This window comes from Phascolarctos cinereus, unplaced genomic scaffold, assembly GCF_003287225.1.
Source record: "Phascolarctos cinereus isolate Bilbo 61053 unplaced genomic scaffold, phaCin_HiC Scaffold_5;HRSCAF=322, whole genome shotgun sequence".
Classification (NCBI taxonomy): Eukaryota; Metazoa; Chordata; class Mammalia; order Diprotodontia; family Phascolarctidae; genus Phascolarctos; species Phascolarctos cinereus.
In genome coordinates this window covers 466,481,380-466,499,015 of record NW_027555958.1, presented here as the reverse complement: position 1 = coordinate 466,499,015, position 17,636 = coordinate 466,481,380, and the positions used below count along the sequence as shown (strand labels likewise).

Below are 17,636 nucleotides of genomic sequence, written 5' to 3'. Positions count from 1 at the left end.
TCTGGAGTCAAATGAAGGAGCTGGGTTCAAATCTAGTCTCTGATATTTTTGACCTTGGACGAGTCACTTAACCTCCATGGGCTTCAGTTTCCGTGTCTACAACAGGATGGAGCTGGGCTAAATGGCCTCTGGGGTCTCTCCCAGCTCTAGGCCAGTGAGCTGGATCCTTTCGTATTTCCTTTTTGATTGAGCCTGTCACGTAGTAGATAAACTGTTGGGTTGAAAGTCAGAAAGCCCTGGGTTCAAATCCTGCCTAAGAAATTTACTAACAACCATAATAAGAGCTTGTATTTTGATGGCACCTACCATGTCCTAGGTGCTGTGCTTAGCACCTTACAAATATTACTTCATTTGATCCCCATGACAACTCTGGAAGGTGGGTGCTATTATTACCCCTATATTACAAATGAGAAAACTGAGGCAAGCCAGAGTGAAGTGACTTACCCAGGGTCACACAGATAAGTAAATGTCTGAGGGAGGATTTGAATTCATGCCTTCCTGGCACCGTATGCACTATAGCGCCTCCTAGCTGCCCTTTTCCTAGCATACAGGTGGCAAACACAAGGCAGTAAGAGACTCACTCTCCAGTGTAGTCTGAAACAGATCACTACATAATGGGGAAATAGTTAACAAAATAAATCAAAAACACAACAGAACAACAGATAATATTATATTTTAAATGAAGTTCACAAGTGGCTTGTACAGATCCTTATACAGCTTTTACTGACCCCTATTCCTATATGAGTTTGACATCATGGACCTAGACCATTAAGATGTTAAGTGACTTGTCCCAGATTACATTCAGGGGCAGCTAAGTGGCACCATAGTGCATAGAGCACTGGTCCCGTAGTCAGGAAGACACGAGTTCAAATTTGGTCTTAGATACTTACTAACTGTGTGACCTTGGGCAAGTCACTTAACTCTGTTTGCCTCTGTTTCCTCATCTGTAAAATGAGCTAGAGAAGGAAATGGCAAACCACTCCAGTATTTTCACCAAGAAAACCCCACATGGGCTTATGAAGAGTCAGACACAATTGAACAACAGCCCTAGGAAACTCCCTGTAAGTTGCCAACCTGCTCTGGAGTTTCCCTGTCAAGGAATTCCCCATACCAATGAAATGAGAGGTCCAATCCCTGAGTATTTCTGGAGAAACTGAGGGGAAAGTGACAATTTGTAGTGTCTGGGGATGCTAGTCTTATAGATTTAGAGCTGGAAGGGACCTCAGAAATTACTTGCCCCAACCTTCTCATTTTATGGAAGAAGAAACTGAGTCCAGAGAAGGGAACTAAATTGCCCTACGGCTCATGAGTACTGAGCAGGAGGGCTAGAATTCCAAGCCCGGCTCTAACTCCAGACCCAGGGTGCTCTTTGCATTTCTTCCCCTGGAAGGGATATTAGAGGTTATCTAATCCAAATCCTACCCTAGATAGTACTCCCCACCATAGCAGTGGATCATGTAACCTTAGCTGGGAGCTTTCAGCAAAACCTAAACACAACATTTGTGTGCCCTGGGCAAAACCTGAACATTTCAAAATCTTACCCTGACTCCCGATGACTTATCACTGGACAAGAATAGCTGGCAATTGGAAAACAGCTTGGCAGAAATTGGGTTTCTATCAACATCTTATACCACATACCACAATAAGCTCAAAATGAATGTGCAGCCCAAATATACAGAATCTAAAAATATTAAACTACATATATAAAAGGTCATCCCTCCCAAAAAAAGAAAGCATCAGAAGAGAACTAGCTGAGATACCTTTCATAGCAATGGCTAGGAAGTGAGTTCTTAATCAAACAAGGGATAAAGACTAGCAAAAGGATAAAACATAAATTCTATTACATACAATTGAAACACTTAAGCACATGCAAAGTCAACATAACTAGAATAATAATAACTGACATTTATATAGCACTTTCAGGTTTGCAAAGTGATTTACAAATATTAGCTTATTTGATCCTCACCACAACCTGAGAGGTAGGTTGCATTATTATCCCCATTTTACAGATAAGGAAACTGAGACAGACAATGATTAAAATGATTTGTCCAATGTCACATAGCTAGTAAATGTGTGAGGCAGGATTTGAACTGATTAGCTGTCAATTGGGGAAAATCTCTGTATTACATATTTCTAATAAGGGACCAAGATACCTAGGGAACTAATACAAATATGGAAGACAAAGAGTCATTCCCCAATTGATAAAAAGCTTAAAGAATATTCAATAGTTGTCAAAAGAATTGAAAACTATTAACAATCCTGTGAAAAATTACTCCAAATCACTAGTATTAAGAGAAGTACAAATCAAACAAGTCTGAAGTTTTATTTCATACCCAGTAAAGAGGCAAAAGGAACAAAAGATGAGAATAGTCAGTGCTGGGGGGGCTGCAAAAAGACAAGCACACTAGTATACTCTTGTTAGACCTCTGGTTTGAGCCACCCATTCTGGAAAGCAATCTGAAATTTGGCTTAAAAAAAAGTTACTAAAATGTCCATGCCCTTTAATCCAGGGATCCCATGACTAGGCACACACTCCCCCAAAAGAAGGAAAAGTCTCATCTACACCAGAATATTCATAGCAGTACTTTTATGGCAAAGAACTGGAAAGCAAATAGATTCCCATTCATTACAAAATGGATAAACATTCTGTAGTGCCCAAATGTGATAAAACATTACAAGACCATTAAAAAACAATCAGTGGGAACCAAGGAGAGACGTTTATAAAGGGATGCTTATCAGTATAAGGAAATATACCTTTTTATATACAGTATACATACATATACATATATATGTATATATATATATACATATATATATATATATATACATATATATACGTATATATATATAATATATATATATATATATATATATATATATATACACACACACAGTCTATCAGTATAAGAAAAGTAACATGCAGAATCACTGCAACAATGTAAATGGTAAGAATGAAAAAAAATTCAAGGAGCCGCTAGGTGGCACAGTGGATAGAGCAACGGTCCTGAAGTCAGGAGGACCTGAGTTCAAATCGCAGCCTCAGACCAAACACTTGACACTTACTAGCTGTGTGACCTTGGGCAAGTCACTTACCCTCAGTTGCCTAAAAAAAAAAATGAAAAAAAATGGAAATGGAACACTGCATAAACTTAGTGTTGGAAAAGACATGAAAAAATGTGTTTTCCTCCCCACTTTGCAGGAGTGGGAGACTATGGGTGTGGAATGCTATATATACTATCAGGCTCGGTTGATGTATTTGTTAATTCTGGTAGGCTACTTTTTACCCCTTTCTTTTCCAGTCATTGTTATAAGGAATACCTAGCTGGTTAGGAGTGTTCAGAGGCATAGATTTGGAAATGAAGATGATGTTAAAACGAAAGATATCAATAAAATTTTCTAAAACATGAACTTTCACCCTGCATTTAAAAAACTTGAGTTACTAGCACCTAGCAGCTTTTACACCTTCATTACAACATATGGCAATATAAACTAAATAGCAACGTGGTATGAAGATAGCTATTTTATGGTATTAACTACATATGCAATTATGAAAACTAATATCTGTAAAGGTCCCTTGTTACACACTTCCCATATACCACCATCCTCGGCATGGGGGATGGGCCTCTGGCCAGATGCCACTTTTTTTCTACCCCTAGTCTTGGCTCTGTTCTCAAGTAAGAAGGAATTTACAACATCCATACCTTTACAGGCTAATTTTATATCGTTCCCTTTCACACACTTACCTTTAGCATCATATTGGCCCGCTAGCTGTGCCCAGTAAAGCACATTCTTTCTCCTTCCCTGTGTGATGTGCTAGAGAAAGCTAGAACAGGGACAGGGCCTGTTCTTGAGCGACTGCTGAACTTAGGACCATTCTCACTCTCACTCCTGTGTTCATCCCCCATGTCCAGAGTGCATCCTCTCCTCATCTGCGCCTCTCAGTCCTTAGCTCATGGGCCACTACCTGCACCAGGTCCCGGATGTTGTATTTACTTCTCATTTCTGTGCTTGTTAGACTAGTAGCTCCCTGAGGACAAGGGATATTTCATTTCTGGCTCTGTATCCCCACTGACCAGCTCAGAGCCTGCCCATAGTCCACACTTGGTGATTGCTGAACTGCTGAAATAATAGGCAGCTGGTGTCATTTCCCATCAGTTCCTGGTTGGTTTTTGAAGTTGTTTATATTGTCCTGAAATGAGATTCCCTGCATCTTCCCACCACTCACGTAGTCTAACCCTCGGAAGCCAAAGAGAGGCATCCTGTACCTCCCTTCTACATAGCAGCTTTTCCCTGAGGTCCTCACTGTTGTCAGCCAATCAGAACAAGCAAAAAACTGACCGTTCATTTCACCGCCCATGTCCCTACTCCAGGAAGGGAGGGGGGAGCCCAGGAAAAAGAGCTAAACGACAAACTAGCAACATTGTGACAACCCAGTTCCAAGTATGTACATAGGGGATCGGGGTGGGGAAAAGGCCCTCCCCCACTCCCACCCACAGCTACGGTGGCAGCCTCCCCCTCCTCACCTTCGGCTGCCTCTGGGATCACACACCTCTGACTCAAGGTCCCTGGCCAGCCCATTTTGTCCAATTGACACAGCAGGTGAAATTTTAAGTAGGCCAAATGCAATTACCCAAATTGGAATCTGACACCGAGGCTAACACCTAGACGGCCACAGCAGGCCTCTCTGAAGTCACGTGCATGGAGATGCACCTCCCAGGGCACTGGGCTGCTCTTCCCTAAAATGATGCTGACTCACAGGCTTCAGAGAAGGGTGGGGAGCGGGCACCTGCTGACATTCCTGCCAGCCCCACATCCTGACACGGGGGGGGGGGGAGGAGCTGCTTTCAGGACAATGCTCCATTTCTATAGCAACCTGAAAATTACCACTTGATCCAGCCCAACAATTTCAATATCAAAAAATGGGGGGGTAGAGTTTTCTAGGTTACCCTGATCTAGAAAGTTAACTTTTTTGTGTCCGTCTGATGAAGCCCATAGATCCCTCTCAGAATAATATTTTAAAATGCATAAAATAAAATACACAGTACTACAAAGGAAACCAATCCTAAGGAAATACAGTTATAAAAACATTAACATAAGGTTAGGGTTTTGGTTGTTTAGTCATTTCAGTCATGTCCGACTCTGTGTGACCCCATTTGGGGTTTTCTGGGTAAAGATATTAGCGTAGTTTGCCATTTCCTTCTGCAGCACATTTTACAAATGAGGAAACTGAGGCAAACAGGGTTAAGTGACTTGTTCAGGGTCATATAGCGATTAAATGTCTGAAGCCGAGTCAGGTCTTCCTGACTCCAGGCCCAGAGCTCTATCCACCCAGCTGCCCCAAGGTGAAGGTTAGACCCAGGGTAAGAGCTCCTGTTCTACTCAATCTGATGTGTAATCATATCATTTGTTGTTACAGAATCTCAGAGCTGGGCAGGCCCTGAGGCTTTGGTCTAGTCCAATCCAAGCCTGAATCAGAATCCATAGTCCACCATCCCCAGTGAGTGGTCATCCTCTCTCTGAGAGGCCCTCACCTCCAGAGGTAGCCCATTTCACCTGGAGAGAGCTCTGGTTGTTGGGAAGCTCCACTTCTCTGTGAGGGTCTTCCATTGTTCTTCCCTCCAGGGGCCTGAAGAATTAACGGGATCCCTCTTCCAGAGGCAGTCCAGGAGACAGCTAGCCTGGCCCCCCCAAATCATCTCTAGACTAAACATTCCCCCTTCACCTGATCTTTTTGGGGTGGGAGTTCACAATCCTCATCACCTCTTTTGAACTTTCTCAAGCTCATTATGTGTTTGGCTTTGCCTAAGCCTGTGATTTCATCAGGGTAGGGAGGTCCTGGTAGGTTCCCTCCACACTTTCACATCAGCAATGTGCACTGGTAGAAAGTTGTCTAAATATCTTGTTCAGAGTAGCCCAGCTAGTAAGTGTCAGAGAACAGCAGGACTTGAATCCAGGTCTTCCCGGGTAATATTTGTAAAGGACTTAGCACCGTACCTGACACACCCTAGGTGCTTCATTTATCACTGTTCCCTTCCCCCTCTTCTGATTCCTAGGTCTGCTGTCTCTTCACTAGTCTATACTGCCTCTAGTTTCTAAACTGTGGCATCCAGAACTCAACACAATATTCCACAGGTGATCTGACCATGGGGAACAACATGAGAATTCAGCACCACTCTTCATACAGTGCTGCTCACTGACTATAATAACACTATCTATCTATCTATCTATCTATCTATCTATCTATCTATCTATCTATCTATCTATCTAAATCAAATTTATATACATATATATAAGTGTGATTGATATATATAAGTATGATTGATATATATAAGTGTGATTGATATATATAAGGATGCTATATATAAGTGTGATATATATAAGTGTGATATATATGTGTGAGATATAGATATAGATATATATCACATTTAGATCACCTTCTACAGCTTACAAAAGACTGGTGTCACAATCTCCTTTCAAAGTGGATCATGAAAGTATTTTTATCCCCATTCTATGGACAGGAAACTGAGGCTCCAAGAGGCTATACCAGATTTTCATGGTCGACGGTCAGTAAGAGGCCTAGCCAGGACTGGCTTCAGTAACAAATGCAGACACTGTGGGCATGTTCCGGACTCTCCCCAGAGCAACCCACAGGCTCTCACCCCGTTCACTCAACCACCGACTGAACACGCCTGAGTTCACTTCCTTTCACGCTCTGATCTCCAAGTCTACACTGTTATACTCCCTAAGTCCCATTAAGTCCCCCACCTGAACTCATGGGTTCTCTCCTCCTACTTGCCCTCCCCCCTTCTACCCACCCAAATCCATCTCTGCCCATGGAAATCTCAGAGGCCTTTAAAGTCCCCCTTCTCCTATGAATGCTTCCTTGACTCCCAAAACAAATAAGTAATTCTCCCTCATCTGAACCCATAGCACTTTATCTGTAGAAGGAGGAAGTTGACCAACTCAGGTGACTAAAATGATTTCTCTGGTCTCCCCCATTGAAAGGTCTATAATTCTAGAGCCTTCCTCATCCCCTTGTCATACTCTCATTTATTTTATATTTGTGTGTCTCTCTTATCACTCCTACTACTATATACCCCTTTAAGGGGAACACATGTCTTAGCTATGTCCCTCTGCCTCCCAGGACATAAAACATAAAACCTTACATGTAGGAACATAACAGGCCCTTAGAAATGGTCACTGATTGCGTGTTTGGTCTCATAGTTTCTGCCTGTTCCCCTGACCCATACCCAAACCCCCCCACCCCATCCTTGGTTCCTACATGTTCCTGGCCAGATTATCAAAAAGACAAAGTGCCATAGTGCATAGGACTAGGCTGAAGATCAAAGTGTCCTGGGTTCAAATATTGCTTCAACACTTCCTGGGTATGGGACCATGGGTCAATCACTCTTTCAGCTTCAGATGCCACAGACCCTACCTCACAAAGTCATTTTGAGGCAAAAAGAAGGTAAAGAGTCCAACTATTTTTGTAAACCTTAAACTGCATAAATGATACATTGAGTTGACTGGCTAGGAGATTTCTTTCATGAAGGGAAATTCCAGTAAGAAAACTGTCTTCCTCTGTGCAGCTTAGCATCAAAGAGCTATAACACACTGGGCGGTCAAGGAATTTGCTCAGGCTCATACAGCCTGTGTGAGAGGACAGTCTGGAACTCATACATTTTTGACACTAAGACCAACTCTCTCCACACTGTGCTACCACCTAGAAATTGCTGTTGTTGTTATTCACATCTAAATATCTATACTCGTAACATAATAATAGCAGTCCAATGGGAAGAGTCCTTCAAAAATCCACCACCCTTTCACTGTCTGTCACACAGATGAAATGCCTGAAGACAGAGTCCTGACGCCATAGGCCACATCCTCCGATTTGAACAGTCACCACCCAAAAGCCCCATGCTGCCTACAGCCAGAGTTATTTTAGGCCTAACCTCATTTCTTCCGAACCCCAGCTCCATGTGAATTTCCATCGTTCTACAGGCATCTTCCTATGGTGGGGCAGCCAAGGGAAAAACAGCCTTGGGATCAGGAGGGTCTTGCGTTTAAACTCCAATCTTGCCCCTTATTATCCTCGTGACCCCAGAGGATAAATCACTGCTCCCCCTCTCTGAACTCCAGAGGGGGAAGGACTAGAGCAACTCCAAGTTTTCTTGTTTAAATCCTATCATCTCATGAGAGATAAATTACCTAACAATTTTTCATGAACAAGGCACTATTTTATAAACTTGCTAAGTTTCAGCAAAAAGATGGCTTTAAGAACTAAATCCCCTTAAGAGCATCAATTTAAAGCTAGAATAGACATTCAAGGTGGTGGAATTGGAGGATCATAGGACCATATGCCTTGGAAGGGACCTTGGAGGCCTTCTTAGCCCAAACCCTTCACTTTACAGATGAAGAAACTGAGGCCCAAAAAAGTGAAATGACTTGTCCAAAGTCACCCAGGTAGTAAGTGTCACAGCCGGGGCTTGAACCCAGGTCCTCCGACTGCAAATCTTTCCCTCTATACCATAGTACCTTCTTCATTGCTACATATGATTTGTTACCTTTAACCTGACCCTGCTCAATTCTACATTTTCATTATTTTTCTCCAAGTTGTCAGTCAACTTCTGAAGCGTCATGGTAGTGTGCAGGTGACTCTGGGTTCCCACTGTCAAAGTCTTTGAAGCACATTCTCTAAGAAAGACTTATCAAGTTGGGAAGGCTCAGATACAGCCTTGGGAGCAAACAAATTCCATACTTGCTGCCCATGGACCAATCTAAGTTCCAAGACATTTATCACCAGTTGATGAATTACCACCACATGGTGATTTTTTTGGCCTCAGAAAATCACATATCCCTCTGCTAGGGTGAAGAAGGGTTTGAATCTATGTATGAATTGAATCATGGATTCAATTGGATTCAATATGGATGATTGAATCATGGATGCTGGGAACCAGCACATCAGGATGAAACTTCTGTATGTTTTCACATCAGCTAAAATGAGTGTTGTTGGTTTTCTACATGGAAATAAACACCTTCCATCATCGGTCTCATTGTCCCTTCTAATAGGAGGTTTCCCATTCCCAACCCAAAGAAGCAGCAAAAATATCCATGAAGACTTCACCTGTTCTCTGGTGAATTCCCCTGATTCTTAAAAAGTATCTTTTTCTTCTCATTAAGTTCTAGTAGGTATTAGACATATTAGACACCCACTGTCCTGGCTGTGTGACCACGCACATGGCACTTTACTTCCCAATTATCCCCATATGTAAAACAGGAACAAAAATCCTTGTAGGAAATGCTCACAGGACAGTAATGGGGCTCAAATGAGAGAATAGATGTAGTGGGTTTTATGGGACCCCAGGACCCTAGATTTAGAGCAGAATAGGACCTCAGAAGCCATTTAGTCATGGGGCTCTTAACTTTTGTGTATTTTAGACTTTTCTGGCAAGTTGGTGAAGCCCATGGACCCCTTCTCAGAATCATATGTTTTAAATGTATAAAATGAAACACATAAGATTACAAAGGAAACCAAGTATACTGAAATATAGTTTTCAAAAAAAAATTTTAAAAACAAGTTCAGGGACTACACGTTATAAGAAGTCCTAACTTCCAGTATTTTCATTTTTCAAGAGGAAAATGAGGACCAGAGAGGTCATAGGATCATAGACCCAGATCTGGAAGGGATCTTCAAGGCCACCCAGTCTAACCCCTTCATTTTACAGATGAGGCTACTGAGGCTCAAAGAAGTAAGATAACTCACCTAAGGTCCCATAGGAAATAAGTCAGGACTTGAACCCAGGTCTTTTAACTCCTGAACCAGTATACTTTCCACTTTATGGGTCAATTATCATTTATTAGTGCATTTATTAAGCACCTGCTGTGTGCCATGCATTGTACCAAGTAGTAGGAATACAAAGCAAAGCAAAAAAGGCTCTACTCTCAAGGAGCTCCGGTCTAAGGGAGTAGACAATATGCAACCACTAAGCAGGAATAAGATATAGACAAGAAAAATTGGAGGTGGTCTCAGAGGGAAGGCTTGAAGATTCTGGAGGGCTGGGAAAGGTGAGACTTTAGCTGAGACTTGGAGGAAACCAGAGAAGCTCAGAGATAGCAGGAAAAATGCTGAGTTGGGAAAGAGTGGTTTATGAGAACTCCACACCATGGAAATGTTATTATTATGTGATTCCAATTCACTTCATCTGGGAGTCTCACCTTCCACTCTTGAAAAATGGGAATAAAAAATATCTATCGAACCTCTCAAGCAAGGGGTGCTGTGAAACTCAGATGAACGAATGACTAGAAGCACTATAGAAAGAGCAGCTTTTGTCCAGGGAGGCAGGACCCAAGGGCTACTCCAGCACTCAACTCCTCATTTCAACTCAGGCTCTTTTACTCCCAGAATCTGCTCCAAGGCATCGAGATCAAAATCCCGTAGTTTTTTTGCTTTTAAAATGACTACATTCACTAGCTATATAGCCCTGGGCAAGTCATAACTTTCCCAGCCTTAGTTTCATCCTCTGCAAAGTGGGAATAATGGCCACACCCACTTCACAAGAGCATCCCATGAGGATCAAATGAGATTTCATGTACAAATACATGTACATGTGTACGTGTGGATACACACATGTGAAATACGCACGTGTGCATGGCACGCATACATGTGTGCACGTGTGTTGATACACATGGAATACATATGTGTGCTGTGTATACGTGTGCATGTGTGTATACGTGCACATCTATACACACATATTAATATTTGCATATAATTACATTCAGTTAGCATTTGTACAGTGCTTTCAGCTTTGCAAAGAGCTTTAAAAATATAATCTCATTCCATCCCCACAACAACCATGGGAAGTATGATCATTCCCATTTTACAGATTAGGAAACTTGAGGTAAACAAAGGTTAAAGTGACTTGTCCAGAGTCACACAGCTAGTAAGTGTCCAAGGCCTATTTTTGAACTCAGGTCTTCCTGACTCCAGGCCCAGCACTCTATGCATTTTATCACCTAGCTGCCTAATTTAATATATTTAAATATGTAAATAATTTCTATTATATCAGATTTAAATATATTTCATATTTGCATTTATAATTTATATATAAGTGCTTTTAATCCTTAAAGTGCTATATAAATGCTAGCTATATTCTAATAAAAGAAATGAAGAATTGTGCTTTATTTCTCCTTAAAATATTGGAACCTTCTACAAACAGGAAGGCAAGGAAGGTATCAGGAAGGAGTTGTAGAAACAACACCCCACAGGGAGCAAGGTGAGCTAGCTTTTTAGAGCTGGTTCCATGATTAGGTTGCTATGTGATGTCACTTAGCAATCAGAGGATGTTAGAACTAAAAGGAAAATTAGCAGTTGGCCTCAGTTTCCTCACGTGTAAAGGGCAGGGCTTTGCTGACCAGTGGTCAGATCTGCCATAATGGGGGTTGCTTTCAGGTCTGGGTCAATCTTGAGGGCTGCTGAGAGCCAAGTCAACTCTCAAATTCTGCTCTTCTGTGACTAAATGATCCCTTGCTCTAACATTCTGTGATTCAAACCTAGGTCAGGAGATTTATATCATGTTTTCAAATCTTCAAAGAACCTTCCATGCTTCATCACATGAATCTCACAACAACCCTCTACTGAAGAGTCAGGTGAGACCTGGTTTTAAGTCCTCCCTCCAAGACCTAAAAAACAGCTGTGGGATCCATCCTTAGCCACCTGAGCTTCAGTTTCCTCATCTGTAAAATGGGGGTGACACCACCTGCAATACCTGGCTCATACCCAGGGTCACTGTAAGCATCAAAAGAGGCAATGCCTGAAAACTTCTTTGTGAGCCTTACTTTGGTAAATAAATGTCGGCTACTTATTGCTGTTGTTATTATCATACTATTATCATCATTACCTTCCAAAGGTAATTGCCTAAAGTATCGGATAGAAGGATGGCCCCAAACACAAGCTGTGTGACAGCAAGTACGACTTTTCAATGGCCAAGCCAGCTCTTCGAGACCAAGGTAAAGGAGGCCTAGAGAAGTTAGTGACCGTCTCATAGGCGAACAGCTGAAAAGCACCTTCAGAGAGGCTTAAACCCAAGTGATCTGACTGAAGTTCAGGGCCCTTTCCCCCAAACTAAAAGCCCCAAGTTCAAATTCAGACCCTTCTATTTACTATTTATGTGACCATGGGAAACTCACCATCAGTTTCCTCAGATCTGGGCCTCAGTTTCCCAGATCAGTTTGGGCATTGGACTAAATGTTCTCTCACATCCCTTCTAGCTCAAAACTCATCCTAGATTACACAGGTCACACCTAGGAGGAGTTACAAAGTTGAATATGCTAAAGCCTAACCTGGGGCAATATTTTTTAAAGATAATTTTTACATTTCATTCTTCCATCTGCTTCTCACTGCACTGATTTAGCACCCTTCAATTACCACAAAAAGTATTGTTACAAAAGACTTTTTGCAAAAATTTGAAGTTTCTGCATTGCTTTCCCCCTGTCCCAAAGCAATCTCTCAAGGAAAATTTTAAGGAACTGAGGATCTGAACCCCAAGACAGAATATTTTGGGGACTAAAAACTCATCCTTGTTAATTTGGCTTCCAGGTATAGCCTGCCTAACCAGAGTCATTATCTGATTCACGTCTCAGGCCACAGATCCAAAAAATAGGACTGGAGGGTTGGTTAAAACATCAGATGCCTTCTTTACAAAACACTGCTTTTAGAATCTGCCTTTATCTGGGAATCAACGACCAGCAAGTCGTAATCGAGCTGGTAAGGAAGCTAAGCACCCAGAAGACCAAAAACTGTCCCTGCCCTCAGGGATCTAATGTTCTACTGGACAGATAGATAGGTATGTATAAGATACTTTCAGAGTTAATGGAAGATAACTTCAGAAGCTGAGATAACCTTAGGGGGAAGGGCATGATACTTGCAGAAGGGCACTGTACTTGTATCTTATCCTCCACAGCTCCCAGAGGTCAGTGCCATTATTACCCGCATTTTACAGATGAGGTTACTGAGGTTCAGAGAGATTAAGCAAGTAGCCCAAGGTCACACAGCCATTAAGTTTCTAAGGCAAGAGTCAAAATCAGATAGACCAGATCCTAAGGCCAGTGTTCTGTGCAAGACATTTTCCCTTTGACGTAGAGCTATTTAGAGAGCATCTCTTCTATAAATTAATGAAAACAGATTAAGGGAACAAGGTCAGAAAAAATAACAGCCCCTGATACTCACATCCTGTTTTAGCATTTTATCACTCACTTTCACATGGTGCCTTACAGTTTAAAAAGTACTTGCCTCCCGATAACCCAGTGAGGTAGGCAGGGCAGTCATTGCTGTACCCATTTTATAGATCAAGGCAAGGCAACTCCATTTCTTAAGTGCTTACCACATGCTAGGCCCTGTGCTAAGACTTGGGGGTACAAATAAAAGCAATAACAACGACAACAATCTTGTGGGTAGCATCATAGATTAAAGCCAGAGTTCTTAGAGATCCGTGCTCTTGTTTTACAGATGAGGAAACTGAGGCCCAGTGAAGTGATCTGGTTTTAAATCAAGGTCAGGGAGTAGTAAGGTGCTGACCATCACAGGTCAAAGGCAGAAACTATGTCCCATTTGCCTTTGTATCCCCAGCTTCCCCACACAGTATCTGGTAGTTTTTTGTTTAACAAAACTGTTGATTGGATGATAAACTGCATGATACTGCATCGTGTGCGCTCTCCAAAACCAAGAACCAAACCACATCAGAAGTACAATAGCCATTACAGCATCGTTAATTCAAATGGTTTGTTGTAGGACATGAATTTGTCAAAACAATGCATTCTTCCTTCCCTGGACTCATGGAGGATGTGTGATTTATTGATAATAAGTACCCTCAAACAATTTAGGTAACCATGATTTATAAAACCTTCAGTGACTACTAATCCCTAGGTCAGAGGTTCTTAACCTAGAGTCCATGAACTTTATTTTTTAAAAGGATTTTGATAGCTGTATTTCAACATAATTGATTTCCTTTGTAATCCCTATGTATTTTGTTTTATGCGTTTAAAAATCATTACTCTGAGAAGGGGTCCAGACTGCCAAATGGGACCACAGCACAAAAAAAGGTTAAGAACCTTTGCCCTGGGGTGCACCTAAAAGAGGCCAGGTTTCAAGTTTCTCTTATTTCTCTAGCAGAACTGCGCCATCTTCATGACTACTGTCAAAAAGACAATAAGGGACTTTCAACTACTACCAATCCAGAACAAAACGAACTACATTCTTACACCATCAATAACTAACCCCTTGGCTAACCAGGGCCTCAAGGGTGATTTCTGCTTTGTAAAAGTGCTACTTCAGGAAGGCAGCCAGTTACCTTCTATTCAAGGAAAGCTTTACAGGTAAAATTCGGTTACAACAAAGCACATTTAAAAAAAAAAAAGCAGAACTGGGGGTGGGTAATGGACTGAGATAACGAGTTCTCAGGGAGATTCTCAACTGGTTAAAACAAATAATTACTTCCACATGCAATATGCCCACATTTAATTCAGCTCCACTTCAAAACGACACAAGCAATAATCCATCCAAAGGACTCCTCGGGCTTCCTGTATTAAAGTTCCCAATACTAACATGATCTCCAAGGCCTCCTAAAATGAATCACTCTTGTAAAAACAATCTTCCAGCCTCTGTGGCTTGAAAAGTTAAACAACTACCCCCTAGCCAAAGAGCCTCATCACGGTTAGATTAAACTTACATTTAGCTAAGGACACAGCTTTAGCTAGAAAGATACAGCTTTCTACCAGCGCTTTTCAAGATGCTTAATTGCAAAACTAGATAAAATCCCAAGGCCTTTCAATCTCGCCTGCATTTAAAGGTCTGAAAAAAAAATTGTATGCAAGGTAAAGGAATACAAATATAAAAGGGACAAGCATAAAAATGGAGAAGTAAATGTCGTTTTGAAAACACTAAAAAGCTCTTTGTAATGATGCATCCATCTCTGAGATGCTCAATAAAGGTTATTACAGAGAGTGGGCAGGAGAGTTAATATGGCACATTACTCTACGTGATTGCAAAGAAAATCCTGAGCTTTGGTAACCGCCGAAAGACTACACGAACAGGCACGATACTTACTCTTTCCCCTCTTCTCGTCTACTGGACAGACAGAGTTAAGGCAGCCGCTGTTCCCCGCCCTTCTGCCACCCTCCCAGCCGGCCCGCCCTCCCCTTCCTCCTCCCAGCTGGTGTATTCACTAGCCCGGAGATTAAGAGGCGCAATTTCCAGGCTGCAGGGCCCCTGGCCACATCTAATGTTTCCTCGCTCTCTGAACCGGGGAAATTGGAGACGAGGGTGACCTGGTATTAGATCTCCCCGGGTCCCATCCCAGTAGCTGAGCGGGCCAGAGCTGGGGCACAGACAAGAGCAGGGCTGGGCCTCCCAGGTGGGTCGGCAAGGCGATGCCCCGCAGGGCCTCATGTTCCATCCTCCCCCCAACTCAACTACTCTCCCGGCCCAACTACTCCCTGGGCCCAGCACCTGAGCTGTCCATGGTGCTGACGCCTGTCTGTGGGCGCCGCGCGGGACTTTTAGCTGCTGCCGCTGCTGCTGTCGCCGCTGCCGGGGTCACTCCAAGCCTGACGCCGCCGCTGCTGCCACCGCTGCCGCCGCCGCCGCCGCTGCTCCCGCCGCTGCCAGCGCCCGAGTCACCGCTGCTGTCCACCAGCTGCAAAGATTCGTACCCATCATTGTTGGTCTTTTTCCGGTAGCTCCCGAGAAGGCTCATGGGCAAGGCGAGTGGGGAGCGAATAAATAAATATACGAAGAAAGGAGAGGCAGGGGGAGGATGAAGGTAATGAAGGAGGGGGAATTTCAGGGGAGGAAGGAAATCATAGGTGCATGACCTTCCTGGGGGAGAGGGGAAGAGGCTGGGGAGCAAAGAAGGAGGAAGAAGAGGAGGAAGAGGCTCCCAGCACCCTCGGGCGCGTGCAGGGGCGTGCGGCTCCTCCCCACGCCAAAGGAGACGGTTTGCACTTCGGCTACGCCAAGCCTCCGCCCTGGGCTGAGCGCGGATCCCCGGGCAATGGAACCGCCTGAGCTGGAGCGCACGGGACTCCTGGTGGGCGGGCCAGGGAGAGAGGGAGGGAGGGAGTACAGAAAGGAGGGAGCTAGAGCTCGTGTTGGCTGCTGCGGCCGTCACCGCTGCCACTGCTGCTGCTGCTGATGATGCTAGAACCACCGCCCGCCTACCGATCCCGGGCTGGAGCCGAGCCGCCCGGCCCTGCCAGGCTCTTGGCCCCTGGCCAGCTGCCCCCCAGCTCCGGAGTGCCCGGAAGCAATCCCGTAGGTGTCAGCCGTTAGGTGCTGCAGCCTCCCCAGACGCTGCACCGGGCGCGAAGGAGGCTACGGGGAAGGACGGCTCTGGGAGGGAGGATGTGGGTGGGAGGAGAGGAGGAAGGCCAAGGGGGCGGAGTGGGAGGAATAGAGAAGGGCGTGCGGGTACTATAAGCAGGTCCAAGCGGTGTGCCTGCAGACTTAGCCCTTCCCTTAAACCACACAGACAAACTGGAGGGTTAGGGTTCCCAGATGTTTTCCAAGTCCGGACACTACCGATTTAATAACTGCGTACAATTGCACAGTGTTTGAAGAGGGGAAGATTAAGCTGGATGGTAACCCTACTAAGTGAATGCCTTTTTCTGGAAATAATAGACCAGGTTATACATTGGAAGAGAAACCATGGAATCTGCATCCTTTTAAAAAAAAAAGTGGACCAGTATCAGATTTATTCATAGATCTGGAGGTGGAAGAGTCTCCAGAAGTCACCTGGTGAAGTCTCCACAGTTTACAGATGAGAGAACCGAGGCAGGGAGCTTGCGACTTGCCCACGGTCGCATAGGCCTGAAGACTGAGGCAGGATTTAAACCCAGTTCTTCTGACTTCAGAGAAAATTTCTCATCTCCTTAGCATCAGAATCCCCCTTCACAGCACCAGGAGATTTTTGTCCCAAGGATATATTCTAACACAACAAAACGCCCCTGCTACTTGGCGATCAGATTAATTTGACAGCAAAGTAAATGGATGCACAATTGCTGGGTTGCTGGTAAGAGAGTCCTTTGCCTTCCCTTACCCTACCCCCAATCCAGCAAACTTAAGTTCCTTCTAACTTTCAAATTATGTGATTCTAATTAGAAGCAAGTGGGAGACAAGAGGAAGAACAAGTGGGTTTATTTCTGATCTGACTCCACGCAATTTTCGAGGACTGTCTGAGAAGCAGGCAGGAGCTATCTCTGGGCTCAGCCTGTCTTGAGCAGCACATCACCAGAGATCTAGTTATTCCCAGGTCATTACAGAATGCAGATGAGGAAAACTAAGGCCTAGGAAAAGACTTTCCAGAGGCTTTTAAGGAGTCACTTCAAAGTCAACCTTCAGAATTGCTGGCTGCGGCCCATGAATCTTTTAAAGGTACAGGATTACCTTTTTATTAAAAAAAAAAAAAAAAAAGAAAGAAAAGAAAAGAAAAGAAACACATAAAAAGAAAGATGTGAGATGATTTCAGATCTGACAGAACTGGAAAAACTATAACTCACATTTAAGTTTACAATAGGCTTTATCCTTTGTCCTGAACCCTACACAGCCAGTAAGTCTTCAAGGCAAGTTTTAATATCCCCATTTT

At 43.4% G+C, this 17,636-nt stretch overlaps 1 protein-coding gene across 2 annotated transcripts in view; it reads right to left on the bottom strand.

Annotated features, from left to right (window-relative positions):
• DNAJC6 (DnaJ heat shock protein family (Hsp40) member C6) overlaps nt 1–16,096 on the bottom strand; it is a 127,662-nt gene extending 111,566 nt beyond the window's left edge. The window contains exon 1 of one of the 2 annotated variants that reach the window (XM_020993123.2): nt 15,503–16,096. In XM_020993123.2, coding sequence (XP_020848782.1) covers nt 15,503–15,749 — 247 coding nt within the window. In that variant the 5' untranslated portion in view covers nt 15,750–16,096. The remainder of the gene's footprint in view (nt 1–15,502) is intronic. The other variant, XM_020993121.2, reaches the window with a different exon arrangement.
• Between the last annotated feature and the right edge of the window lie 1,540 nt (nt 16,097–17,636).